Source organism: Dipodomys merriami, unplaced genomic scaffold, assembly GCF_024711535.1.
Source record: "Dipodomys merriami isolate MVZ:Mamm:240054 unplaced genomic scaffold, mDipMer1.0.p SCAF_420, whole genome shotgun sequence".
Classification (NCBI taxonomy): domain Eukaryota; kingdom Metazoa; phylum Chordata; class Mammalia; order Rodentia; family Heteromyidae; genus Dipodomys; species Dipodomys merriami.
Window position 1 is genome coordinate 1768 of NW_027205827.1, and position 26944 is coordinate 28711.

At 47.9% G+C, this 26944-nt stretch overlaps 1 protein-coding gene across 1 annotated transcript in view; it reads left to right on the plus strand.

The window, feature by feature from the left end:
* The first annotated feature begins 1239 nt into the window (after window positions 1-1239).
* The window catches only part of LOC138807538 (SH2 domain-containing adapter protein B), a 136172-nt gene continuing 110467 nt past the window's right edge, over window positions 1240-26944 (plus strand). Inside the window, exon 1 of the mRNA XM_069993294.1 lies at window positions 1240-2262. Within this exon, the coding sequence (XP_069849395.1) occupies window positions 1534-2262 (729 nt within the window). The 5' untranslated portion in view covers window positions 1240-1533. The remainder of the gene's footprint in view (window positions 2263-26944) is intronic.

A 26944-nucleotide genomic window follows, 5' to 3' on the forward strand; every position in this document is an offset into this window, starting at 1 on the left:
CCTGGCATCCAAGTTCATCTGTGTGGCCTTCCTCGGGGCCTCAGTTTCTCCCTCTGTAAAACGAAGTCTCGGACTTAAACGCAGTCTCTCTAGCTCCGGTGACCTTAGGCATTGAACGTTCCCCCAGCTCGCTCTGGCAGGCTGGCAGCGAACGGGGTTAAAGCTCTGACTTCCTCAAAGGTGAAAAGGTAAGCAAACATTCCGACCTCCCCTTAGGCTCGCTCTCCGATTGGCTACGGGCCGGGTCCCCGCCGCCTATCGCGTCCGCATCCGTCATCTGGGTTGCAAATATACTCATTAGCATAAAGATTTCTCCCAAGACCTGGCAGGCACACTGGGAACTGAACCGGAGTTGTCTGGCCCTTTAAGGAGAAGGGGGTGGGTGTGGGGTGACAGACACACTGCCCTAAGGACACGCTTCTCCGAGTCCCCCCCCCCCCGCCCCACGCAGGCCACGCAGTGAACGAAAGCGGTCTGCCGCTAAAATCCACCCCACCGCCCACGCCGACGGTGGGCACCTCTGCGTGCACAGCGCGCGGGTCTCGGGGGCCACTGCGAACCGGTTTGGCCTCCGTGCCTCCTCGGCTCAACCGGGCAACCTCCTGCCTGCGGGCTGAGATCGAGGCGGAGTCGGCCACGTCGGCAGCGCCGCAGGACCCAGGCGCCCCGGGGCACGACCCGGGGGCTGGCGCCGAGGCGGCCGCGGGAGGTGGCGCGTGCTGTAGGGGAGGCGGCGCACCCGCCCCGGGCCCGGCGCGAGGAGGGCGGGGCTCAGGCCGCGGTCCGGCCGCCCGGCGCACTGGTCTGGGCGGGGCCAGGACTGCGGGGGCGGGAGGGGGCGGAGCGCTCTGCCTCGGGGGGCGTGGCCTCGGCGCGGGGCGGGCTCTGGCGGCCCGAGTGTCACACACGCGGCGGCAGGGGAGGCGGCGGCAGCGGCGGGCGCCGCCAGGACGGGCACGGGTGGGCGCCGGCTGCCTCCCTCGCTCGCTCGCTCGGTTCGTTCGTCCCCTCGTTCCCTTGCCCGCTTCCTCGTCGGTGGCGAGGACGGGTTTGCTCCCAACGCTCTCGCGAAGGAAGAGGGGCACCGAGGACGCCAAGTTCCCGCAGCAGCCGCGGATCCCCCCCCCCCCCCCGCCGAAGCGAAGGCTGCGGTCCGACGGGACAGGAGCGCGCTCGCCGCGGGGCTCGCGGTGAGAGGGTCCGCGGCGGGGGACGCTCGGGCCTTTTTGCTCTTCGCGGGCCGGGATCTTATGCGACGCGCCCGCGAGGGGCTGGAGATCGGAAGCCCGGGCGGCGCGCGGCGGAGGCGGAGGGTGGTGCTGCAGCGTCGGGAGCCCGAGAGCGGCCGGCAGGAGGCATCGGCGGCGGCGGCGGTGGCGGCGAGGACTTGAACTTGGCGTCGGCCGCGGGCGCCCCGGACGCCCCCCGCCGGGGCCGGGGCGCCGTGGGACCTGGGAGGCAGCGTTGCCCTCCGAATGGCCGCGGCGGCGGCGGACCGGGCTCCCGCGCCGCGGCCCTAGGTGGCCTCTCGCCATGGCCAAGTGGCTGAACAAGTACTTCAGCTTGGGCAACAGCAAGACCAAGAGCCCTCCGCAGCCGCCGAGACCCGATTACCGCGAGCAGCGGCGCCGGAGCGAGCGTCCCTCACAGCCCCCCCAGGCCGTGCCGCAGGCCGCCTCGGGGTCCTCGGCATCCTGCGGGCCGGCCTCGGCCTCCTGCTTCTCGGCCTCCTCGGGCTCTCTGCCCGACGACAGCGGCAGCACGAGTGACCTCATCCGCGCCTACCGCGCGCAGAAGGAGCGCGACTTCGAGGACCCCTACAACGGGCCGGGCTCGTCGCTGCGCAAACTGCGCGCCATGTGCCGCCTGGACTACTGCGGCGGCGGCGGCGGCGGCGGCGGGGAGCCCGGCGGGGGCCAGCGCGCTTTCTCGGCCTCGTCCACGTCGGGCGCCGCGGGCTGTTGCTGCGCCTCCTCGGGCGCTGGCGCAGCGGCCTCCTCGTCTTCATCCTCGGGGTCCCCGCACCTTTACCGCAGCAGCAGCGAGCGGCGACCCGCCACGCCGGCGGAGGTGCGCTACATCTCGCCCAAGCACCGACTCATCAAAGTGGAAAGCGCCGCGGCGGGCGGAGCTGGGGACCCCACGGGGGGCGCCTGCTCCGGCGGCCGCACCTGGAGCCCAACAGCCTGTGGAGGCAAAAAACTGCTCAACAAGTGCGCCGCCTCGGCCGCGGAGGACAGCGGGGCCGGCAAGAAGGAAAAGGTAAGGTGCTCCTTGATGAATCCTGCTCGACCGAGGTTCCAGAGGCACTGGGCGAACCGGGGAACCGAGGTCCCCAACCTTGTGTCAACTTCGGCCTAGGACCCAAGGTTAGGACTCCCGCCCCGTGTCCAGATCCTGCTCGGCCCCCTTGATGGTTTGACACAGTCTCTGCTGCTGCTGCTGCTGCCGCCGCCGCTGCTTCTCCAAACGCCCCCTTGTTGAGCCCACAGCCCCGAGCGAGAGCACCCCGCCTAGCCTTGCCCCAGGAAGAGACATCCAGCCAGCCCTTCCGGCTCCCCCAGTGAAGTCTTTCGAGAGCTTGGGCTGTCGTAGGCTTAAAAGAGCATTTACTCTTGCCCTCCCTCCGCCTCCATGGGAACTGAGGTCCAACTCTGGGAAGGGACTCTCCCGGGAGCTAACTCACCACTCCCGGCCGGCTGCCTCGGAGCGGGTACGGGTACATGTAAATCCTAAACGCCCCACCCTCCGAGAGCCTGGTTTCCGAAGCGAGGCGGCCTTTTGTAAAGCAGTGGCACCAGAAACCCCCTCGCGGGCTGTTGGGGTCGTTGTGCGCCTTCTACCAGAGCGCTCCACGCTCATCTGTCAATTGTTCCCGCCCTGCGTCCTAGGGGTGTTTGGCTATCTGGCCGGCTGGAAGAACCGGTGCTCCTGCTACACTTTCTTCTTGAGCGGCCTCTCCACTACACTGCCCCAGCCCCGGTGGCTCTGTGACACTCTCCTTTCTAACGTCTTAGGCCATCTTGGTTCCCCCCTTCCTTCCCCCTTTGAAGTAGACGAGTTAATTACGATCAGACTCAGCCCCTTCCTCCCTTTCACACTCTCAAGCTGCCCTCCCTTCCCCCATAAAATAATACTAGTTCTTTCTACTTCTGGTGGAAGGCAGTGTTTTGATTAAATCTGAGGCCCAGTGGGAGAGCTCACTCCTTAGAAGCAGGGTTGTATGGCTGTCAGGCTCCTGCTGTCTTGTTCTGTCTCACATTCTTCTTCCAAGGTAAACTTTTGTCCAGACTGATAAAGAGTTTGAGTTTCTCTTAGGGCTGGAGGTCCTGACAGGAGGGAGACAGGCTCCTACCTGCCAGCTGTTGCTTGGAAAGGGATCTATCTGCTTTGTTTTCCTGGAGGTAGGGATAAGGAAATGGTCTTTAATTTTTCTGATTGGTCCCCTTTCCCTGATATCCTGAAGTATCCCCCTTCCTGCTTGGTTTGCCCCGAGGATGTTGTGAGCAGTCTAAAGGATCTTACCTCTCTGGAGAAGTCTGGTGACACACTTCCGATGTTTGGACTCTGGGCTTACCAAGCAGGATGCCACACCTAGATGACAGTGAGCTGAAAGCCAGGTGACCACCCTAGCACCAGGAAGGTCAGCAGGGAGACACTCCCAGTGGATACCACTGTGCTTTGTATGGCTTGTGGTTGATAGGTGAGAGCAGCCCTGATAAAGGTCCCTTGCAGCCTTCTGTGTGGCCTAAGCTTGGCTTGGTGCATACAGTGGGGGAGTCTTGGGTTTCTGAGCCTGAAAGGCATGAGAAAAGTTCTCAGGAAAGCTTCCAGGTCAATACCAACACAGTCCCTGCATCCCTGTGCATGTCCCTCACTACTCATGACCACCTGCCAGGGTTGCATCTCCTTTCTTTCTTGGCAGTGTTGGTTCTGCCTGCACAGGGAAGTCTTCTGTAGCTTTCCAAACTTTACATTTTCCCCCCAATTATAGTGAAGACAGTTTCACATACTCAGGAATAATGTGTTTGTAGCTGGAATGTCAAGTGTCTTTAAGACTTGGCTTTATTCACTCCTCTCCCCCTCCCCCCATGGGGTCTGAACACTGGGCCTGGGTGCTGTGGCTAGCGCTCTACCACTTGAGCCACAGCACCACTTCCGGCTTTTTCTGCTTATGTGGTGCTGAGGAATCGAACCCAGGGCTTTATGCATGCAAGGCAAACACTCTACCACTGAACCACCTTCCCAGCTTTGACTTCATTTTGACACCAGATATTTCTGTGGGTCTTCTCCATGCTTTCCCCTGCCAGGTGTTGGAGTGGGAACCCTTGTGGGGTTGATGTCTGCAGTGAGGCCATCCTGCCAAAGTGCTATGATGGGGCCTAGTTTTAAAGAGGGGTCAGAGAGGGTACCTCTGAGAAAGGGTCTGTGGAGTGGGAGGGGTGGTGATCAGAGGTGGCTAGAGAAGAGCCTAGTGGTTTAAGGAACCACATGTGAGAGGTCCTCTGTGGCTAGAATTGAGAGGTTAGACTTGGGTAGGACCCTTATAAGGGTCAGCACGGCAAGCTAAGCGCAGTGGGGGCTGGTGAACGATTTAGCTGTGTGATCTGATACTTGGTCTGATCTCTCTGGGCTTCTTTTCCCCTCCCCTTAGGTTGTAACTCAGAACTCTTTGATCTTTCAGGAGTTGTCAGTCCTGGGAGACAGGGATTGTAGTTACCAGATGTTCTGTTGGAAAGGAGGCAGCAGGGAGGGGCTACAAGACTAGTTCACAGTGGTGGTTCTTACTCTTCAGCATACTGGAGGGCTGGTAAAACAGATGCAAGGACCCATCCTTGCAATGTGTGCTGTCAATAAGCCAGGTGGGGGGCCTGAAACTTTGCCTCTGACAAATTCCCTAATGACCTTTGCTCCTGAGACACTACCTGGAGAGACACTGATGTACTCAGGGCTTCTCTCCCCTCAACATTGCTTTGGGACTCAGACAGAGATTATAGGTACCATGTTTCTGCTTTCTGTGTGAAGCTATATCCAGTGCTTCCCCAGCCTCCCAGCCCCTTCAGGCAATCAGAAGGCAGTCTGGTTTTTAACATTATTTCTAGCCAGGCTTTCCTAGGGATCAAGGTGACCCAGCCCTGAATTCCTACTCCCTAACCATTTTTCTACCCCACTCCCACCCAAATGACTTCAGGACAATTCACTACTGACACCCACTTAGTGTTAGGCTGGCCCAGGTTCCTTTCAGTCTTTAGGGAATTGGGTGAGACTCAGGTCTGGTAAATGTCCCCAGGATGTCAAGCCCTATGTTGTGTTTTAACCGTGGCCTGAACTGAGAGTTATCATTCTCCTTTCAGTGACAGCCCCCACCACAGTTTACCTTTAGAGTTTCCCTCCTGTCTCCCTCTATGCCTCTGCTTCCCTCTATCACACACTTAATGCATCACTTCTTCTCCTAGATGAGTTCTGGGGCACAAAACCTTGGCCGCATCATTACTGCCCCCACTGCCAGCATCCAATTTCAGGCATTTTCCTTTTTAGAATTACATGTAAGAGAAACTGTTGACAGAGCTAGTTTCTTCCCTAACATAGTCATAGCCAATTTTTAGCCAGCATTTGTTTTATGCTCAGAGCTATCTTGGTACCAGTGTGAGCCTCTGTAGGATGTGGGTACATATTTTTGCCATTTGTTTCTCCCTGTTTTTGTCTTGGGAATTTTTAAGAGGTCTTCTTCTAGGAGGTAGGTGACTTAATCTATGGAGAGGAGTAGAATTTCAGTGAGGTCAGGGGGTGATTGCAGGTGATGTGTGTGTACATGTGCATGGACATATGTAAATCTTAAAACAGGATGTGTTTTTGGAAACCAGAGCTTTTATCTAGTGATCCTCAATTGGGGATTGAAAGGGGAATGAGACTTGTGGGAGCCTGAGTTTGCCCTCCGAGTGTTTCGTTATACAGGATTGTCCTTGCATACTGTGGGCCAGGAAAGGGAGGATATGTGTGCTTAAAGCCATGGGCTGAGGAGTCCCAGCCTATTATTATAGACCTATTACAGCCACTGGAGTTGAGACAATTATAATATAGCTCAGATGAGAGATGCTCAGGACTTGAGCGTTTGGGAAAGAAAATAAAATTGTAATAGATAGAAATAGTATTCTTTCAAGTTGTGCTTTGGAAAAAAAAAAAAAAAGATGAGAAAGTCAGGCGCTGGTGGCTTACTCCTATAATTCTAGCTACTCAGGAGGCTGAGATCTGAGATTGCGATTCAAAGCCAGTCCAGACAGGAAAGTCCATGAGACTTTTATCTCCAATAAACCACTAGAAAACTGGAAGTGGTGCCATGGCTCAAGTGGTTGAGTTGAAGAGCTGAGGGACAGCACTCAGGCCCAGAGTTCAAGCCCCACAACCGACAAAAAAAAAAAAAAAAGAAAGAAAGAAAAAGTCCAGTTACTTGGTGAGTCTGCTTTGGTGCAAGCAGACACATTTCTTTTTTTTGGGGGGAGAGGGGGGGTCTGGTTGTGGGGCCTGAACTCTGGGGCCTGGGCACTGTCCTTCAGCTCTTCAGCTCAAGGCTAGCGCCACTTGGCGTTGAGCCACAACGCCACTTCTGGCTTTTTTCTTTTTGCTTATGTGGTGCTGAGGAATTGAGCTCAGGGCCTCATGCATACAAGGCAAGCGCTCTACCACTGAGCCACCTTCCCAGCCCATGCAGACACATCTTATCCAGTCATGTTTTCTGCTGAAGTCTTGTTTCTTTTGTTATAAGTAAATAAATGTTTTCACCAAGTCAAGGATGAATCATGATATCAATTTTCCTGAGCTTAAATACATGCTAATGTGTACCAACTCTTGATATTTTGTCAGCATCCACAGAGTTGAGTTAAATAACACTTTTTCCATAGTTATGAAAGAAATAATATTATGTCTGACAAAAAAAAAATACCACGTACCAAACAGTATTTGAGTTGCCTAGAAGGAATTCAGAGAGAGGTAAGTGTGGCCAACTTTCCAAGGCTTTTTTTCAGATTGCAGTTGGATATGATGGGCTGTCTAGCCTCAGGTTCTACATCTGCAAGTCAAAAATATTTTTTTAAAAAATTACTGAACTGGCTGGGCACCAGTGGCTCACGCCTGTAATCCCAGCTACTCAGGAGGCTGAGATCTGAGGACCACAGTTTAAAGCCAGCTCAGGCAGGAAAGTCTGTGAGACTCTTATCTCCAGTAAACTTCTCAGAGGTGATGCTGTGGCTCAAGTGGTAGAGTGCTAGCCTTGAGCACAGAGAGGCTCAGGGACAGCGCCCAAGCCCTGAATTCAAGCCCCAGGACTGGCAAAATAATAAATTTTTTAAAAAATCACTGAATTGTATAGACTTTTTTTTTTAGCTTTCTCTAAACAGCTATGTACACATAGCATTTACATTGTATCAGGTATTGTAGACAATATAGAGAGAATGTAAAGTATATAGAAGGTGCATAAATTATATGCAAATACTTTGCCATTTTATATAATGGCTTTAATCATTGGATTTTGATATTCAAGAGGGCCCTGGAAACTGCTCCACAGCTTTCAGGAAGCTACTGGTTTAGCTTCTCAGGGTCTATTTGGTGAAGAGTATATCCAGGAAAGCCAGAAGTGTGTGGCAAGGACTGGGTAGGCCTGCGTGCTGCTGGCAAGAGAAAGAGGGCTGCCAGAGGATGACATCTGAGTTGACTGGAAGGATGAGTGGGAATCCTTTGGCATGGGAATGGGGAAGCTCTGGTGCAGAGGGACCTAGCAGCTTGAGAAGCATGGTGGGTCCCAACAGGGTAGGTGCAGGGGGAAACTGCAGAGGGAGATTGGAGCTCACAAAGGGAAGTACGTGTCTGTGGACCTTGCTGACATGTCATTTGTTCCTTTTCACATAAAATCATTGAAGCTGAGCTCAATAGGAACAAGGGTCAAATGTGCCTTTGATTAATAGGCACATTCTCCAGTTCTGAAAATGTTGGTATTGGAAAAGGTTAAACCCAAATTTGATAACTGCAGTCTGGCTACAGACCCTTTCCCTCTAAATTCTCATTTCTTGAAAGTAGTGTAAGAGATATGTTAAGTTTACAAGTCCAAAATACTTTTTCCCTCCTATACTGGGGTTTAAACTCTGGGCCTCATGCTTGTAAGGCTAGAGTTACACTCTAACCTAGAATTCTGCTGATTATTGTGGAGATGAAATTTAGTGAACTTTTTTTCTGCCTGGGTTGATCTTGAACCATGCTCCTCCAGATCTCAGGATTACACGCAGTTCTCCAGCTGCCGCCACCACCACCTCCTCCTCCTGCTCCTCCTGCTCCTCCTCCTCCTCCTTCTCCTCCTCTTCTTCCTCCTCCCCCCTTCCTCCCCCCCCTTCTTTTTGTCCATCATGGGTCCTGAACTCTGGGTCTGGGCATTGTCCCTCAGCTCTTCAGCTCAAGGCTAGCGCTCTAGCACTTGAGCCACAGCACCACTTCTGGTTTTTTTCTGTTTATGTGGTGCTGAGGAATCAGGGTGTTATGCATGCAGGCAAGCACTCTACCAACTGAGCCACCTTCCCAGCCCTTCCAGGTTCTTCTTCTAACTGCTTCCTTGGTCACTTGGTTGTATTCTGATTTTTTTTTTTTGTCAGTTGTGGGGCTTGAACTCTGGGCCTGGGTGCTGTCCCTCAGCTCTTCAGTTCAAGGCTAGTGCTCTACCACTTGAGCCACAGCGCCACTTCCAGCTTTTTTGCTTATGTGGTGCTGAGGAATCGAACTCATGCATGCAAGGCAAGCACTCTACCACTGAGCCACCTGTCTTCTGATTTTTTTGGATCCGGTCGTGGGGCCTGAACTCTGGGCCTGGGCGCTGTCTCTCAGCTCTTCAGCTCAAGGCTAGCACTCTACCACTTGAGCTACAGTGCCACTTTCGGCATTTTTTTTTTTTTTTTTTTTTTTTCTGCTTATGTGGTGCTGAGGAATCAAACCCAGGACCTCATGCATGCAAGGCAAGCGCTCTACCACTGAGCCACCTTCCCAGCCCTGTCTTCTGATTTTAAACCAGGGTACAGCTGCTTTTTCTTTTTGTCTTTTTCTGTTTTGTTGGTCATGGGGCTTGAACTCAGTCTGGGCGCTATCCCTCAGCTCTTCAGCTGAAGGCTAGCACTCTACTACTTGAGCTACGGCGCCACTTCCGGTTTTCCAGTGGTTTATTGGAGATAAGAGTTTCACGGACTTTCCTGCCCCGGCTGGCTTTGAACCGAGATCCTCAGATCTCAGCCTCCTGAGTAGCTAGGATTACAGGCATGAGCCACCAGTGCCCGGCTTAGTTGCTTTTTCTTAAGGGTCAGATTACAAATCTTTGGATACTTGCTAGCTGAATGATTTCTGTCATAATTAATCAGTTCTGCCATTGTGTGAAAATAGCCATAGACAATATATTAGTAGGGGTAGCTGTGTTTCAATAAAACCTTAGGATCACAAACAGGCATCTGGCTTGTGAGCTATAGTTTTAAACTCAGGCTTTAAATGACAAGTTTTTGTTCTTAGAGTCCAAGTCTGCACATCTGAGGAGCTTTTCTGGTCTCAGTGGAGCTTGCTCACACCTTCTGATCTTGGCTGGGCTTTCTTGTTGACTGGTTACGATTGCCTTGGGCTTCTCTGTTCCATGTGGTGGTATGATGGCAAGGTTGGCTCTAAGAAAGGGCAGAAGTCTAAGGTTTTTTTGCCTTTTGGGGGTTGTTGTTGTTTTTTTCCTTTTTCTGTTCTGGAACTGGGGCTTAAACTTAAGTCTTGATTCTCTCACTTGGCTTCCCTCCCCGATCATAATTGGCATTCTACCACTTGAGCCATGCCTCCAGTACTAGCTTTTTTGCTGGTTGATTATAAGTAGGAGTCCTGAGGATTTGTCTGCCTGGCTGGCTTAGAAGTATGATCATCAGATCTCAGCCTGTTAAATTACTAGGATTATAGGTGTGAGCTCCCAGCACTGGCTCCCATTAAGGTTTATTGAAGTTTTAAGTGTCTCTTCTGCTTTGGTGGTTGACAGAGCTAGTTACAATGTAAGGCTGGGCTTTAGGGGAAAAGGAGGAGCTATAGAATGCTGCTGCAAAGTGTGGGGTCAGGGGGCTGGGAAGGTGGCTCAGTGGTAGAGTGCTTGCCTTGCATGCATGAGGCCCTGGTTTAAATTCCTCAGCACCACATAAGCAGAAAAAGCCGGAAGTGGTGCTGTGGCTCAAGTGGTAGAGCACTTGCCTTGAGCTGAAGAGCTGAGGGACAGCGCCCAGGCCCAGAATTCAGGCTCCACAACCGACCAAAAAAAAAAAAAAAAAAAGTGCGGGGTCAGGTAAGCTATTTCCTAGGGCTTTCGGTTCTGTTCATCTGCTGTGGTGATGAACTTTTTTGCATCCATCTTATGGATAAGAAAAACTAAGGTTTGCTCGGCACCGATGGCTCACACCTGTAATCCTAGCTACTCAGGAGGCTCAGATAGATCTAAGGATTGCAGTTCAAAGCCAACTGGGCCAGAAAAGTTCCCATGAGACTATTATCTTCAATATACTACTCAAAAAAGCCAGAAGTGGCACTGTGGCTCAAGTGGTAGTGTGCTAGCCTTGAGCACAAAGAGGCTCAGGGATAGCACCCAGGCCCTGAGTTCAAGCCCCAGGACTGACAAAGAAAGAAAGAGAGAGAGAGAGGGAGGGAGGGAGGAAGGGAGGGAAGGAAGGAAGGAAGGAAGGAAGGAAGGAAGGAAGGAAGGAAGGAATAAGGTTTACAGAAATTAATAATACACCTAGCATCGCATAGCTACCAGGTGATGGAACAAGGATCAGACCTGAATCCACAGACTGTTTGCTTTTTATTGATTTGCTCCAACATTTCCAATGCTCTAAGTAGAAGTCAAGGCTCTAGTAGTTACTGAGATACATGTCCTAGAGCCTCTTTTCTCCCACTAGTTCATTTCCCCTTATTGTATTCCTCTGCTTCATCTCCTCCTACCACCCCAGCTTCAGTGCTCCTTGAAGAGGCCCAGAGCTTTTTTTTCTTCTTTCTCTTCTGCTGTGGTGTTCTTCCATAAAGGAGATGTTAATGCAGCACTTGAGTTATTTTATAGAGAAATCCTGTTCACAGAGTGGGCACATCCCAAAGGACAGCTGCACAAGACATGTGTCTTGTAACTGTCATGTCTTTTCATTCTAACACCAGGTGTTCCCTCCCTCCAGCGATCACCCTGGCTGCATGTATTGTTAAACACACAGACACACACAGACACACAGACACACACACAGATACCCAGACACACACAGAGACACACACACGAACTGGTGGTGCCTTAACCCTTATCAATGAGGAACTTCAGTTTCCCTAAAGGAGATCAGGTGACCATCCTCTCTAATCTAGCTGACACACACACACACACACACACACACACACACACACACACACACACACACACACACACACACACACACACACACATACACACACACACACACACACACACACACACACACACCAGATTTTACCCTATCCTTTTCTTGGCCCAAAGCATTTCTGAGCCAGAAAATTGACTTTAAAAGGCAAATCTGAAGCAGGTGTGGTTTCTACTAGTTGTACAGCAAAGCCTGTCCCCTGGTGGTTCAACTTGTGTTGGAAGGATAGTGGCATAGGTCAAATTTACATCATGTTGGAGGGGTAGTGGCAGGTCTGCAGTGGAAAAAGACTTGAGGCTTTACAGTAGAGAGCTAGGTGCTTACTGGCTGGTGGCATTGCACCCCTCTGATCTGGGGCTGGAGATATTGGGGGGGGGTTTACAGTTCCTTAGGACAGACAGAGACAGAGATTACAATTCTTTCTGACTTTATAACTTCTGTTTGTCCTGTGGTGATTGATGGTTTGCTGTATGCAGGCCACTATTAGAAGCTGTGTAGATACTGAGATGGTCAGGCTAGAGCTTGACCATAAGGAGCTTACTCCCTGCTTGGGGACATAAGAATCAAGGTTGGAACACAGATATCTATTGTAGAATTTGTAAATAAGTGGTATGGATGGAGCTGAGTGCTATCTGGGCACAGAGTTCTGGGCAGGGCCTGGATTCCGTAGAGCCAAAGGAGAAGCAGAGTGAGGAAGAAGTTTGTTTATTCCAACTGAGGGAAGCAAGAAAGACTTCTCAGAGGAAAAGGCATTTGAACTAAGGGAGCGTCCCACAGCACTATCAGCTGATCCTTTGCACATTTTCTGTACCAGGTGGTATTCTGTGCCTTGTAGCTCTCTCTTTTACTCACGCTGCTGTCCCTTGAGGCAGGTGCTGCTATTTCTGTTTTTATGTAGGAGAAAACTGAGGCACAGAAATGTTAACTGTCTGAAGTCACTTAGCTAGTGTGAGATTTGAAGCCAAATCCAGAGTCTTTTGATCATTATGTCATACTATCTCAGATTGCACAAATCTCATGCCTAAATTTTCTCTTCCTTATTTGTAGTTTGCCTTTTGTTGTTATTGTTGCCAGTACTGACACTTGAACTCATGACTTGGTGTTCTCGCTTGCTTTTCACTGGAGACTGGTAATCCAGCACTTGAACCACTTCCTGCTATTTGCTGATTAGTTGGAGGTAAGTCTCACAGACTTTTCTACCCAGGCTGCCTTCAAACCAGAATCCTGAGATCTCAGCCTCCTGAGTAGTTAGGATTACAGGTTTGAGTCACCAGCATCTGGTGAGCCTTTGTTTTCTTTTTCTTTTTTTTCCTTTTTTTTTTTTTTTTGGTTGGTTGTGGGACTTGAACTCTGGGCCTGGGCGCTGTCCCTCAGCTCTTCAGTGCAAGGCGAGCATTCTACCACTAGAGCCACAATGCCACTTCCAGTTTTCTGAGTGGTTTATTGGAGATAAGAGTCTTACGGAGTATCCTGCCCAAGCTAGCTTTGAATCTCAATTCTCAGAACTCAGCCTCCTGAGTAGCTAGGATTATAGATGTGAGCCACCAATATCCGGCTGCCTTTGTTTTCTTTACTGCTCTACTCCCAGCACCTACATAGAACAGAACCCAGCATGTAGCAGGTTCTCAGCAATTACACCACTGAATCGGTGAAAGAGTGGAAGACCTTGGGTGGGCTCTCATTGCCCAGCTGATTCTGGGCCCAGACTGGAAATCTGGTCCAACCAAATCCTACACACACACACACACAAACACACACACACACACACACACCCTACACCTGTCAATCTGGTCCAACCAAATCTCACACACACACACACACACACACACACACACACTCACACACACACACACCACACACACACGCCCTACACCTGTCAAACCACAAGCCTTGGAAACCCCTTTTTGACCGTTACTATAAGTGCTGCTGGACAACACAGACTGAATCATTCATTCCCCAGGGACCTGACTAATCCCCCTTTCCCTGCCCTAGACCCAGCTCCAAGCTCCTTCCTTTACAGCATAATGGGAAATCCAGAGAGCTCCCCTGGAGAAAATGGAAAGGAACTGAATGATGAGAGGAAAATTCAGTTCTTCCTGGCTCAGCAATTAAGAATGCTCCAACTCTCAGGAAATCAGTGCTTCTGAAAGTGAAACATTAATAGAAATATTACTGGAAAATACCAAACAGGAAGTGGAGGAAAATTCCATTGTGGAAGCAAGGTCCTCTGTCCGTACGCCTTAATAGTCTTAGCAAAGTGTTTCAGATTCAAAACATGGGAAGAAATGGAAATCAATCAGGCTGTCACCCTTTCTGGGGGTTAGAGTGCTGGACAAGTCACTTCCACACTACCCTGGCACAAAGGGCACTGGACTCAGAATGCAAGGCTAAGAACTGAGATGCTGCTAGCTCTTCAGAACCTGCCTGCCAAAGGCAGGGCCTCCTCCACATCTCTGAACTTCTGTGTGTATGTGTGTGTGTGTGTGTGTGTGTGTGTGTCCACATCTCTGAACTTCTGTGTGTGTGTGTGTGTGTGTGCCTCCTCCACATCTCTGAACCTCTGTGTGTGTGTGTGTGTGTGTGTGTGTGTGTGTAGACACCTTTCTTGGAGCAGCTCCAAAAATTAAATTATGAAGGTAAATATGTTCATTTAGCTGTAGAATACTTATATAAATGTAGTTATGGTCACTCCTATGATGCCAACATGGGGCAGGAGACTATAAAGAGTAAGGCAGAACTGGGTGCTTATGGCTCATGCCTATAATCCTAGGTACTCAGGAGGCTGAAATCTGAGGATTGAGGTTCAAAGCCAGCCTATCAGGAAAATTAGTAAGATTCTTATCTTCAGTCAACCAGGTAGAAGCTAGAAGTAGAGGTTTGACTCAAGTAGAGTGCCAGCCTTGAGTGAAAAAGTCAAATGAGAACTCAAAGGCCCTGAGTTCAAGCCCTAACAATTTAAAAAACCCAAAAAGCTCTCTCCTTTGGTCTGTCTTCCTATGAAGAGTCACACAGACTCAGTATGTCAGGCATGGCAATTAGGGAGAAAAGAAAAGCAGAGGGCTGGGAAGGTGGCTCAGTGGTAGAGCGCTTGCCTTGCATGCCTGAGGCCCTGGGTTCGATTCCTCAGCACCACATAAGCAAAAAGAAAAAAAAAAAGCCGGAAGTGGCACTGTGGCTCAAGTGGTAGAGCGCTAGCCTTGAGCTGAAGAGCTGAGGGACAGCGCCCAGGCCTAGAGTTCAGGCCCCATGACCGGACCCCCCAAAAAAAGAAAAGCAGAAAAGAAAAGGGGCTAAGGTGGGCTGAGTTTGGATGAGGTACTCTTTTTGTTGTTGGTGGTGGTGGTTGTAAGGAATTGAACTAATGGCCTGGGCATTGTCCCTGAGCCTCTTTGTACTCAAGGCTAGTGCTCTACCACTTGAACCATAACACCACTTCCAGTTTTTGAGTGGTTAATTGGAGGTAAGAGTTTCACAGGGATGTTTCTGCCCAGGCTGGCTTTGAACTGTGATCCTCAGATCTCATTCTCCCAAGTAGCTAGAATTACAGGTGTGAGCCACTGCTGCCCAACAAGATACCCTTTTATACAGGTGCTGAGAGGAGATTTGCTGAAAGTTGTGCTGGTGTGGGCTACATGGTTCTCCAGTACAAGAATACTGATGTGGGTAGGGGTGCACATCTTTGATTCCAGCACTCAGGAGGATTGTTAGTTTGAGGCTAGCTTCCATTACATAGTGAAATCCCACTGTCTCCACCCCCCAAATGAGAGCAAGAGAGAAAGAGAATATATGTGTAAGAGAATGAGTTGGTGGGTGGGACGGTTGTTGCAGGTAAAGGGAAGAGACTGGAGCTTATCAGAGCTATTGAAGACATAGTGGGATGGTCAGCAAGACTGGGTAGGATAATGGTGTCAGACAGCGATGTCCAGACATAGAATTCTTTTACTTAAACTCTATGAGTATGATAAGAAACAAGCGGAGGGCTGGGAAGGTGGCTCAGTGGTAGAGTGCTTGCCTTGCATCCCTGAGGCCCTGGGTTCGATTCCTCAGCACCACATAAGCAAAAAGCCGGAAGTGGCACTGTGGCTCAAGTGGTAGAGCGCTAGCCTTGAGCTGAAGAGCTGAGGGACAATGCCCAGGCCCAGAGTTCAGGCCCCATGACCGGACAAAAAAAAAAAAAAAGAAAGAAACCAGCGGAGAGTTTTGAGTAGAGTGATAACATGACCTGTTAAGGTTTGGAGAAGATTGCTCCTGTCTAGTGGAGATCAGAGTAAGGAAGACAAGTGGGAGAGAGGCTGTATGCCCAAGGAAAGAGACCTTGGTGACTGAAAGGTTTAGGCCTAAGGCTCCCAACCAGGACTCATGCACTCTAACTCCAGGGCTGCAGGGTTCCTGGACATCCAGAGGAGACATGGATGGGGCTCAAGAGGAGATGCAAAACCACTAGGAAGTGTAGGTTACATGGGAGCTAGATGAGAGGTCACTGGGGCATCCCGATAAAAGGAATCTCCTTCCCCTTTGACAGAGATGACAGAAAGCACCACTGTCCACTTTTAGCTGTGGCCAGAACCTGGGCTCTCATGCTGAGGTATGATTATAGCAGGTAGAGATCAGAAATTGGGAGTAGAGGGCCTCCCTGTCATTGGTTTGAAGTTAACAGTACTCCACATTCAAGAAGTTGTTTGCATGGCTAAGCTTCCTAAGAGTGAAAAATGTGTGGCTAAGGCTCCAGGGATGGGACTGGAGCTACCACCAGTGGACATAGGTTACATGGAGGAGGGAAACAGCTAGGAGGGATGGGGCTTTCTGGATTTCTCCAAGATGTGGCAAAATCTAAAAATGAAAATGACCACAAAATTCTTGACAGTGAAATGTCACTATTTTGTTGGACATGTGGTCTCAGAAAGCTAGACAACCCTACTGTCCCTCCCTTGCATCCCAAAGCTGCAGCATGGGGTTTGGGGACTACATGGCATTTGCAGAATCATATAGTCCTGCCTGCCCTCCTTTGAGCCTTTGTGAGTTGATTATGTTCTGAGCAGTTGGCAGCAGGTAGCAGACTTCGATTTGGACATATATTTCGGTCTCAGTGGTAATTTCCCTCTCCTCTTTTTATAACAAGATTAAGTTTGGTATTGAAATGTAGATAAAACTAAAATAGAATCCAATCCTAACTGAATCACTCAAAGAAACTATTGTAAATAGTGCTTTATTCTATCTTCCTTTTTCTCTTTATGGCTATAACTATTTTTCCCTCACAAAAATTAAGTTGTATTGTTTTTTCTTTCTTTTCACTCAACAACATGGAATGAGGTCTACATTATCTTTTTTTTTTTTTGAGGTCTACATTATCTTAAAAACTCAGCAACAGCAACTTAATGACTACATTATGTTTTTTGTGCTATTTCCATTCTCCTTAGTTTTCACTAATTTAGCAGTACTGTTATAAACAGCTTGGTAACTTAATTCTTTGCATAGATCTGTGATTATTTCTGGGGATGAATACTGAGAAAGGAGAGTTGTTGGGTAAGATATAAACATTTTGATACATGCTTTCAAATTGTATTCTAGAAAGGCAACACTGGTTTATGTTTGTTGTACTATTTGGGATTTCTTGAATTACTAGTGCATATGTTCCCTGACCATTTGTATTGCTTTTTTAAAATTGTTCACTTGTGTCTTCTATCCATCCTTTTGTACTGTAGTTTTATCCTTTTATTGTTCTACAAAGACTTTGTGTGTTAAGGATGGCAGCCCTTTCCCACTGTGTGTGTGTGTGTGTGTGTGTGTGTGTGTGTGTGTGTGTGTGTGTGTGTGTGTGTGTGTGTGTGTGTGTGTGTGTGTGTGTGTGTGTGTGTGTGTGTGTGTGTGTGTGTGTGTGTGTGTGTGTGTGTGTGTGTGTGTTTTCCTGGAGATTGAATCCAGGGCCAGACAAGTTCTGTATCACTTGAAACACTCCCTAAACCTAGTTTGCTTTTTTTTTTTTCTTTTCACATTGAAGTTTATTTTATGCCCATTCTGGGGCTTGAGCTGTCCTGAGCTTTTTTGCTCAAGGCTAGTGCTCTACCACTTAAGCAACAGCTGCACTTCGGCTTTTATTTTTTGATGGTTAATTAGAGATAAGAGTCTCACAAACTTTTCTGCCCAGACTGGCTTTCAATTGTGATTCTCAGATCTCATCCTCTTGAATAGCTAGTATTACTGGCATGAGCCACTAGTGCCCCACTTTAGTTTTAATCTGCCTGTTTCTTCAAGTGCCTTTTTAGACTTAAATATTTTGACTGTCTCACCTTGAATGTGTTTAGGTCTCATTGGTGGTTATGATAACGATATCAACATCTTGTCTGTGTAAAATGATCGTGTTTATCTGCAAATACCCATTCACGTATTACACATACAAATATAACTCCTGACACATGAGAGGCGTTACCAACCTTTAGCACTTCATCTTTGCACACCCAACCTGATGCAGTGGGAGGAGTATGACCAAGAAAGCTTCAACAACCTTCTGGTGGAGTCAGCTTCCCTTTAGGACATGAGGCTAAAGTATCTGGGGTGATTATTCACTGTGGTCTGCCATGCCTGTGTAGCTTTAACTAAGACAATCGGTTGCAGTTTTTGTACAGTGACTGTGGAGAAAGAGAAGTAGCAGTCATCCACATAGCATGTTTTTTAGATGCCATCTATGTTGCAGCCTTGGGCGGAATTCTTCTGGATAATGAGATTTGATTGAGCCTGAGGGGTATTGGAGAGGTCTGTGAGTATTTCTAATGCAAGACAGAAAGTCCAGTGCCAGCTCAGAGAGGCAGCAGGTAAAAGACCCCAGAGTAGAGAAGCATTGCTTGGGGTGGATATAGGCAGTAGCCTGTGGTTTGGAATGTTCAGACATAAAGGGTGGGTAAGACTGGGAGGTATGACATTTGGGAACTACATGATATGGGGCACTTGTGGTTTTTTTGTTAACACCTGCCAAATCTAATTTAATAATAATTTAGAGTCCTTTCTTCATCCTGTAGTAGTTTCCCTCTCCACACAGGTGCCTTGTGTTCTATCTTTATTCATTAAAAGACCCTGGCTGGGTCTAACTGGTTTTCCTTTCCTGGCTCAGACCAGCATTCATCTTGCAGTGTTTGCTGTTGAGTTGTGACATTGATGGATTGGTGCTGGAGGAACAGATTAAGCCCAGAAGTGTTCATGAGAGATAAATCCAGAAAAAGTACAGATATTTGCGCACTAATAAGCATTTGGTGGTTCTTAGAGGCAGAGAGTGTCTGCCTAGTTCAGTACACTGTGTCACACCATGGCATTAAATCCTAGGCCAGCCCCAAAAGCATATTAGAGTTACCTAGAGGCTTTTTTTAAAAAATTGTGATTTGCTAGGCTCCCACCCCTGAGTATTCAGACTAGTTTCTGATGATGGATCCTGTGTGCCAGTATTTTGAATGGGTTTCCCAGATAGTTACGACCTGAACCCTAAGCTGAAATCTCTTGTAGACCTTCAGAGTTCTAGGTCTGATCATCTTCTATCCATGCTTGAAAATTTCATTGACAAGTATACCTATCGCCCAGCTTCCAGGCTACTTGCCTTTGCTCAGTTGGAGTTGAGAATGTTCTGTCATGTTCTCTCTAGTTTAGCATGGGCTTATTCTTCATTTGTTTTTTTATTTTGGGTGCTGAGGCTTGAACTTGGCTTTGGCACTATCCCTGAGCTTTTTTGCTCAAGGCTAGCACTCTTAACACTTGAGCCACCACTTTTTGGTGGTTGATTAAAGATAAGAGTCTCACTAACTTTACTGCCCAGGCTGGCTTTGAATTTCCTTACTCAGATCTCAGCCTCCTGAGTAGTTAGGATTACTGGCATGAGCCACTGGTGCCTGGCTGAGTACCTAATATTTAAGGGAGCTCTGTTGGCTCAGCTCTTTTTTCTCTGTAGTCTATTCCTGTCTTCGTCAAGTAGAACCAGTCTGATTTCACCATAACAGCCCTCAGGTGTGTGATGGTTTCCTCCTAAGAGGAAGGAACTGCAGGCTGTAATACTGCTTCACAAGGCCAGGTTCCCAGCCACTAGTTATGGCCATTGTCCAATGGCCAAGTATCACAGGAGTGGAGGGCCCTGATGCAGCCCAAATCCAAAAGCTTTCTGTAAAATACAAGTGACCAATCAGAGCAGGTTCTGAATGAGTGATTCAGTAGCTAGGAGCTCAAGGAGCCCCAAGATAGGTGCTTGGATGAGGGTCATATTCACAGGCAGACAAGGGAAGTCTTAGCAGAGAGAAGGGAGCTGGACTTTGTCCCCCAATAAGTCCTGGGGCAGATTATCAGAGTTTGGGCCTTCCCTGTCCCCCTATCTTTGGGGTTAGCCAGCAAGACTGCACTACAGTTGCCCAATGCTGTTGATCCCAACACTGCAGGACCATGATGGTATTCCATTTGACAGCAGGATATTTGCTCTGGCTTTAGGGTCAGAAGTCCTGACCTCACATCGTAGCCCTGGTACTTTGGAGGCTTTATAAACTTGGGGCAAGTGACTTCTCCAGACCTGAAATGCTCCCTCTGCCATCTGGGAATTGTGAGCATGGTGTCTCTTGAACCCTCATTCTGCTTCACACCATATTCTTACATACTCTTACAATAATATGGGAAGAGCTTTGTGTTTTATATTATTTATATTATTTTGGCCACACTTGTCCTGGGCTTCCAGTACATTCCCATAGATACAATAAAGCAAGAGAGACCTTTTAGGCCTGTGATGTTACCTTCAAAATTTGACCTCATCCTTGCAGGGGCGCCGGTGGCTCACACCTGCAATCCTAGCTACTCAGGGGGCTGAGATCTGTGGATTGCAGTTCAAAGACAGCCCAGGCAAGAAAGTCTGTGAGACTCTTATCTCCAATTAACCACCAGGAAACCAGAAGTAGCTCTGTGGCTCCAAGTGGTAGAACACTAGCTTTGAGCAAAAGAAGCTCAGGGACAGTACCCAGGCCCAGAGTTCAAGCCCCATGACAAACAAACAAACAAATAAATAAATTGACCCCATCCTTATCCTTATCAGGTCAGTTTGTGGTTGACAGATTACCTGCCACAGGAGAGCAGAAGGAAAATCTCTTCCTGCAGGGGCTGCTGTGTTTCATAGCTGTATGCCCACAATAGTTACTTAGCAGGCAAGTACTAGTAAGAACCCCATTTCACAGACAAAGAAGCAGACATACAGGTAACACAGTAACAGGTGTACCTGGAGCTGCAAGTCAAGCCCAAGCAGTCTTGCTGCCCTTGAACTCTGTTCCATACTGATGTAGAGAATGATGACAGAGGACAGCTTTGTAAAGGTAATGCTGCAAAGGAACATCAGAAGATGCTTTACAGAGGAAGCCTCTGTGAAGGATCTGGGCCACCATGGATTTCTATATTTAGATTGGTGGTTTTGAGGAGGACCAGGACAAGGTCCATTGAGTGGTCATCCCTGGTGACAAAGGAGGTTGCTAGAATAGGAGATAAGGCCAGTTGTGGCAACTTCATGGCCAGGTCTACAGAGTTTGTGAGTGGTGAAAAGTGGCAGAGCAAAGGAGTGACAGGGTCGGACCTGTGCATTAAGAAAACTTTTGTGTATACAGCTGCTTTGGAAGGCTGGAGAGAGAGCCTGATTAAGAGGACATCAAATGTTGTAGATGAGGGCAACAAGGGCCCCAGTCTTCATCCTTAAGTTGTGAAATATGCATCTGACTGCTCAGACAGCTCTCAGTCAACACTGGTCAATGGAGGGAAATCGACCAGGTGCTTGTCAAGACATAGATTTTTCTGGCTTGCTGTTGTCAATAGCTGAGATACCTCACTTGTGAGATTCTGTGGGAATTTATAAGTTCTGCTGTCCACTAGTGCCTTTGTCTTTATTCAGTCCTAAGGAGCATGGCCTTGAAGTACTGCTGGTAGGGCCCAGTAGAGGAGACTGTGCAACGACTATTTGTCTTTATAAAGATACAGGAGCAAAAGAGAACAGAACCACCAATCAAGCTGTCTGCATGGGGCTCAGGAAATAGAGCAGCAGTGTGTGCTCTGGGATCACTAGCCTTAACCTGAAGTCTCAGCTCCTATCTGAGGATGGCATTGACCAGTTAAAGTCGTTCCCAAATGTTGGATCAAGAAACGACTGCTAGAAAGAGGCCCTGTTGAAGTCTCGCTATTGATGCACGTGATCTAGAAAAGGAAACACAAAAGGGAACAGAGACCATTGGGTCTCTTAGCCATTGGTAGCATATGACCTTTGATAATGTCCTTGGAACAAACTCTTGTGAACACTAAGTGCTCAGGGTTCCTTGGATTACCAGAGAAGGGAAAGCAATACTAGCCTCCATGAAGATATCTGCTGGGCTCAGTCAGAATGTCCCCTGGGGGTCCCTGAGGGTTACTGTTCTAGCACCTGAGTCACCACCAGCCAGCAGAGCTGGCTTTGTGAGCCCAGAAGGAAGGCTTTGGAAAGATCTAGGATAAGGCTCCTGTCAGGCATCCCCCTCTTGCTGGGCTTCCATGCAATCTCCCTAAACACCATCTGTGGTGTGACTGTGAAGTGACAAGATGGTCAGAGCTTGTGTCATCACTTCCTAGTCACCCACAGGCTATCTGAGAACATTGTGACAGGCTAGACTCCCAGAACTTGTGGGCCTGAGGACTATCATAGTGCAGACACCAAACCCTGGTGTGCATCTGGGTCTTACCTACGTTTCTCCTACTCACCCTGAGGTTCTGATGCTGTGTGGTCTTGAAGGTAAAAGGAGGCCTGACTTTGAGAAAGCAGGGAATCCAACCTTCATCCAGGCAAACGCTTTGTTTGGAGGTGTCCCTAAAGGTTACTAGCCACAGAAGCCTTCTTCAGTGAAAGCAGAAATTGCTGATGGTGACAGCTCACAGAGGGCTGCTGACAAAGCAGTTTGGTGGTCAGAATGTGTAGTCTGTGGATGAGGGTGAGGACACATTCACTATTCCCTCCATCCCTCTTTCCTTCTCTTCTTCTTGCCCCTCTACTTTTTTTTTGGTATTGTTCAGTTCTCTGTCTCTTCCCTCTTCCTCTCATTTAGAAATACCTTTTGGGGCCACCTTTCTGATCTTTTGGGGAATGGTTACCACAGAAAATATCCCCTTTGCTTTTGATGATGTCTCTGCTTTGATAGTTCCTTCTGATTTTACCTGTTCCTCTACAAACCAGCAAAGACTTTGGAGTATTAGACTCTAACTTCAAGTTTACTGGCTGGTTGTAGTTCCATTTGTACTGTGTCTTGAAGGTGAATTTTGGTTGTACACTTTTTCTCCTTTAGAGTCATTTTTGATGGCCATCTTAATATTCACGAGGAATTCATAAGTCTTCTGAAAGAGAGCAGTAATTTCAGATGTTCTTGTGTGTTCCCCAGATTTTTCTTTAAAAAATTCAAAAAGAGGAATCTCCCTGGTAGGGAGAGCCTTGGCTTCTTAAAAGAGCTGTATATTTGAATTTCAAAGGTTTATTTGAATGTGAAATGGAAGGTAACCTTGGATTCTAAAATCAGAGCCAGTGAGTTAGGATGTCTTCAGTCTATTCCTGTAATTGAGGCATGACATTTCCTACTCCTTAAAGACCACTTGAGTCTTGAAGGAGTTCTAGCATTTCTCAGCAGAAGTCTGGAGTTGGATGTTCAAAACATTGACCAGTATTGACAGGCGGACCCCTAGACTATGGTTTAGGGATTGTATTGTGAGCTGTGTGTGTTGCAAATTGTCTGTTCTTGATCACAATACCTGTTCAAATGTCTGCCTAGGGGCCTATGAGGAAAGCAGTGTGAAACCCTGAAGGAGCTGTATTTAGGTTGCCCTTAGACAAGTCACTTGACCTCTCTCCTGCTTCCCATCTAAAGAATATTTATCACTATCTAGAGGTCAGCTAAGGAAAAGGACTTTATCCATACAAGTTGTCCTAAAGATGTTGATTGGGTTTCAGGTCAGAAAGTGACCAAAAAGAAACAAGGAGGAAAAGCTTAAAACTTACAGTTCTAGGCCCCAACCCTTCTCCCCTGCTTAGGATGAAGGCAGTTACAGTGATTTAGTTACAGGCCACCTAGCACGTGGGAAAACAAAACATTGGAAATTACCTAGGTGTCCCACCATGGGAAATGGCTGGGTGGCACATGCATATAGTAAAAAGAGACAGACCCAACAAAAGCTGAGCTGAGTAACACCACTTCGTGACTATCTAGAGGAAAGGCCCACAACACAAGACTTCTTTAGAGCAAGATATATTTTAAAAGAAAGAACAAAAATAGGAATATTTGTATTCCCATCACTACCTATTCTTGCAGAAAAGATCGAAGTACACCAACATGTGATTATCACTAGAAGGTTCGACTCTTTTGCTGTTATAAACAAACACAAGTATTTAATTACAAATATAAATTCTTTTAAAATAGTGATATCTCAAGTGCCCGAGAAGGGGAATATGGAAGTGAGGAAGTATAGGCTGGCCGGCTACCAGCTGAAGTTTTTGCTGGGGCTATCTGAATGAGTTGTTGAACTTCAAAGTCAGGGCTAAGAGTGTCTCATTGTGTTGGAATGCTGGTGATGAGGATCGCAGGAAGTGGTGACAAGCCCTTTGTTATATAAGCTCACCAGGCTTGCTCATCCGTGCCAGCGCTGGCCCTTGGTGCTCATTGGGTACATCATCTGTCTGCATCTGTGTCCACAGCCTTCATTTGGGCAGGGACCTGTATGGGAACTGCACTGTCAGGCACAGGAAGGCAAAGCTTAACTCTCTTGGGTGCATTAGGCCATGGGAGGAGAAAGGCCAGAGTAGAGGGATGGACTGGCATTATTCCTGACCTGGAAAGGGGTGGGAATTGCCCCTTGCCCCTTTGGAGGAAGGACTTACGTCTCAGTTCCTGTCTGTCCTATGTTGACAACTAGAGCCTGTTGAGAGTGGCAACTGAGAGAGAGACAGAGACAGACAGCAGAGAGAGAGAGAGAGAAACATTGACTTGTGCTTGGATATGTCCCATGTATCTCCTCATTGTAAACCATAGAAACTGTAAGAAAGGTAACCTCCATTTTCTGAGGGGTGTTGGGATTGAAATACACAGCCTTGGTTGACCTAGAACTTGCTATGTGACTCAGCTGACTTTGCACTTCCAATCTGCTTTTGAATCCTAGGTACTAGGATTACGGAATTATTTTTCATATGAGGTAAAACTCAGAAGGCAGGGGCCTGCCAAATTTGTTTTAATTAACATTTTGATGTTAATCTAGATACCAGGGACCAGGCCCTTGAGAATATATACTCATTTTTTTATTCTCTCTTCCCATTGCTAGCCCAAAACTGTAGCTACTCTTGAGTTGAACCTTGAGCTTCCATGACCATGTCACATCCCCTTTCTAGTTCAATGTGTCTGGTTTGCAAATTGAGCAAGTTGCATCTCCTCTCTGCTTCGGTGTGTCTGTATTTGTAATGAGCTGTGTATTCTTGCGCGTAGGACCTATCTTTTCAGACTTCGCCATCTTTAGACTACAGGTTCCTGTGGGATGTGGTTGGTTTTGCAAGAGAGAGTCAGAGCCCACAAGGGACTGAGGGTTTTTTACTACCAGGCTGAGGCCCAAATATCAGGTAACTATTGTCCCCAATTAATGAAACACATGAAATAAAGTTGTGCAACTTTATAACAAAACCACATTTCTCACTGTGATTTCCATTTCTCCAATGTAGAAGGCATGCCACCTGCTTCTGATAACCTTGCTGTTCATTCCTTGGTTGGAACACCCACCTTTCACCTGAATTGGTTTGGAAAAGCCTTGGGCAGTTTCCTTTGAAACTGCAGAGGATGAAAAATTGACCTCCCAAAGATGTTCAAAGAAATGTGGTGCCTAACTAAGTGGTGCTGTGGCTCAAGTGGTAGAGTGCTAGCCTCGAGGTGAAAAGCTCAGGGATAGCACCCAGGCCCAGTTTAAATCCTACCACCAACGAGAGAAAGAAGGAAGGGAAGAAGGGAAGGAAGGAAGGAAGGAAGGAAGGGAGGAAGGAAGGAAGGAAGGAAGATGGTGCCTCTTCTGGGGATCCTGATCAGAAAGGAGAGACCCAGAGAGGCTTTGGGCATGAATGTGTTCCTGAAGGGTAATCAAGTGTATTGTTTGTGTCAATTTCTCACTTCTCTAACACTGGGTCAGCAAAGTTTCTCCACTGGGCCCAAAGAGTTTCTGCACAGCTTAAGACATAGCTACCAAACTAGAAAGACAGCCAATTAATTGGGAAAACATATTTACCAGTAATATGTCAGATAAGGGCCTAATATCCATTATATACCGGGAACTCAAGAAACTAATCCCTCCCAAATCTAATAAACCAGTAATGAAATGGGCAAGGGAATTAAAGAGAGACTTCTCAGAAGAGATAAAAATGGCAAAGAAACACATGGGGAAATGTTCACCATCCCTGGATGTGAAGGAATTCAAATAAAAACAACCCTGAGGGGCTGGGAAGGTGGCTCAGTGGTAGAGCACTTGCCTTGCATGCATGAGGCCCTGGGTTCGATTCCTCAGCACCACATAAGCAAAAAGAAAAAAGCCAGAAGTGGCGCTGTGGCTCAAGTGGTAGAGCGCTAGCCTTGAGCTGAAGAGCTGAGGGACAGCGCCCAGGCCCAGAGTTCAGGCCCCACCACCGGACCCAAAAAAACAAACAACCCCCCCCCCCAAAAAAAAAACCCCGAGATACCACCTTACCCCAGTTAGGATGTCTAAATTCAGCCAATGACAAATACTGGCATGGGGATGCAGAGAAAGAGGAATCCTATTGCATTACTGGTGGGAATGTATACTAATACAACCACTTTGGAAAGTAGTCTGGAGGTACCTCAGAAAGCTAAATATAAACCTCCCCATGACCCAGCCATACCACTCCTAGCCATCTACCCTGAGCAACCAGGATACAAAGACACATGCACCTCCATGTTCACTGCAGCACTGTTCACAATAGCCAAGATACGGAAACAACCCAGATGGCACACTACAGATGAATGGATCAAAAAATTGTGGTACCTATATACAATGGAATATTATGCAGCCATTAGAAAGGACAAAATACAATGGCATTAGCAGGGAAATGGATGGAACTAGAACAAATCATTTTGAGCGAGGTGAGCCAAGAGCAGAGAGACAAATGGCATATGGGCTTCCTGATGTGGATGTTAAATCCAAAATGCAAGGAGATATGACAAAGTAAACAAGACTCAAGTAACAAAGGGCCTCTACTCAATTTGTCATATCACTTCTAAATGACCCCATGTTCTCAACTACATATATAGTATGTATATGTGCACATCTGAGGGAAGTTAAGGAGGAGGGCATAGAATCAGAGGCAAATGGGAAAACACACAACAGAGGGGGGTCCATGAGCTGCACTGGAGATTGATGAAAACAAACTAAGCAACTCAAGGGCAGTGGTGGAAGGGAGGGAATGAGAAAGATAGAGGGAACAGCTAACCCTAAGCAGAAGGAAAGAAATGTACATATCACTAGATGTGGAAGAA